The sequence below is a fragment of the Stegastes partitus genome, unplaced genomic scaffold, assembly GCF_000690725.1.
Source record: "Stegastes partitus isolate 25-593 unplaced genomic scaffold, Stegastes_partitus-1.0.2 Scaffold687, whole genome shotgun sequence".
NCBI lineage: Eukaryota > Metazoa > Chordata > Actinopteri > Pomacentridae > Stegastes > Stegastes partitus.
Window position 1 is genome coordinate 34,017 of NW_007578418.1, and position 2,055 is coordinate 36,071.

The window sequence follows — 2,055 nt, forward strand, 5'->3', positions numbered from 1 at the left end:
AGGAGCTCAGCATGGATCTAAAAAGCAAATCACTGGCTTAAACACGTCAGGAAAGCCACTTGGAGCCATTTCAAGCTGCTACAGATCCCAAATCACCTGTTCATTAAATCTAAGGCGCATGGTGGAGTTCTGTTCATTTAAAACTCACCAAGATCAGGAAGAGAACACAAACTATCACCTGCTGCAGAGAAACCATAAGTCAGGATGGTCAAGAATCACCAAAAAGCAGGTCTGCAGTGACTTAGAAGCTGCTGGAACACAGGTGTCAGTGTCCACCATGTGTTTTACATCACCATGGGCTGGGAGGCTGCCATGCAAGAAGGAAGTCTTCCCTCCAGAACAGCACCTGAAAGCTTGACTGAAGTTTGCTGCTGATCACATGGACTAAGAAAAGGCCTTCTGGAGGAAAGTGCTGTGGTCAGATACAACACACATTTAGCTATTTGGCCACAATGACCAGAAATATGTTTGAAGGAGAGAAGGTGAAGCCTTTAACAACAAGAACACCAAACCTACCAGCTAGCATGGGGGTGACAGCATCATGCTCTGGGGCTGGTGGGCTGCCAGTGGACCTGGTGCTTTACACAACGTAGGACAATGAAGGAGGAGGATGACCTCCACATCATCAGACAGAAGGTTGGGTCTTGGAGGACTTTAGGTTGTAGACTGGCCTTTCCAAAGTCCTGACCTAAACCCCATCAAGACCCTGTGGACTCTGATGAAGAAGAAGCCTGCCAGACTGCTTCTGTATGCTCATTAACATAATGCTCTGAGATTTGTGCTGTTGGATGTTGTCAGGTGTGACGACGACCAATGACATCCTCACTTCACTTCTTTCTGTGCCCCTTACAAACAGTTCCTCTGTAACTGGGTTCATCCACTCTGATCCTTTAGGACTTAATATATTTACTTCATTTGTTTCCTCCTTGGACTTTTGGAGTCAATACATCTGCCATTGTCTAAAGTTTTGACTGTAATAGCAGCATATAGCAGTGACCCCGTAGCACTTTAGATTCTCATCGCTTCACTGGAGGAGAAAATGAGGTCAGTCAGGTTTGTTTTTTTTACACCGTCCTACAGAGGCTGGTACCGTTTAAGTGGGTTCAGAAAGTCACTGCCAGTGTGGAATAGCCAAATGTAAGACCTCAAGTCAGTGTTTTGTTTTCATTACTTTCCTTGCGTTTCATCTGTAAAGGCATGTTTGGAGCTATGACTGGGATACGTGTTAAGTACACATCATAAGGCCTGTGGAGTGGGTGTGGACGCTACACAGCATGAGCCAGTACAGGACGCTCTATGAAGTAAAGCGAGCCTCACATTGGATGCATTAGTCAGAACCAGAGCTGATATTCTGTTGGTTGGGGACTTGTGCCAGGATTGTTTCACAAAGAGCACAAATCAGACCGTAAAAGTTTCATGAATGTACAGAAGCAGTTTGGGACGGAGGAGATGCGATCACACTGAAGCACAGGAGACGTCTGCAGCAAAGGAAGTAACTCCATAGCATAGCATCATCTATTATTTCTGTTTTCTTTTCCAGAGCTGAACAATGGGCTCAGCAGCACAGAGGAGCTCTCTCTGTATCCAGAGAACGGTTACGCGAGATACTCTCACGGAGGCCTCAGTCGCTGAACACATCACACAGCTGGAAGATCCCGGATGCTGGTTTGACCTCAGAGCTCGGACCCAGACTGGACGTTATTTCCTCGTCAGAGAAACCAGGAGCAGGATTCTGATCCGTTAGTCAGCTGACTGAGTGCGTAGACGTCTGACGGTGAACGTTTCTACTGTATGGCCTGTTGCTGTTTTAATGAAATGTTCAAACATACGTGTCCGCTGTCTTTTCTTCAGCAGTCTGTCATCATGTCACGACTTCAAAGTGTGTTTTTAACTTCACATACTTCCCACCGTTGTGTGTCGTCACATTCCTCTAACGTAGCTCCCTGTGTACAGTAAAGGCTGCTGTAAGAATAAAAACGTTTCTTACCTTTTATATAGTCGTAGCAGTAGTAGGACGTCAGGATCACCCTGTGGCGGTGTGTGCCCGTGGTGTCG

At 46.3% G+C, this 2,055-nt stretch overlaps 1 protein-coding gene across 1 annotated transcript in view; it reads left to right on the forward strand.

Annotated features, from left to right (window-relative positions):
* Positions 1-1,828, forward strand: part of gdpd5a (glycerophosphodiester phosphodiesterase domain containing 5a) — a 32,097-nt gene extending 30,269 nt beyond the window's left edge. Inside the window, exon 16 of the mRNA XM_008290631.1 lies at positions 1,541-1,828. Coding sequence (XP_008288853.1) covers positions 1,541-1,632 — 92 coding nt within the window. The 3' untranslated portion in view covers positions 1,633-1,828. The remainder of the gene's footprint in view (positions 1-1,540) is intronic.
* The last annotated feature ends 227 nt before the right edge of the window (positions 1,829-2,055 follow it).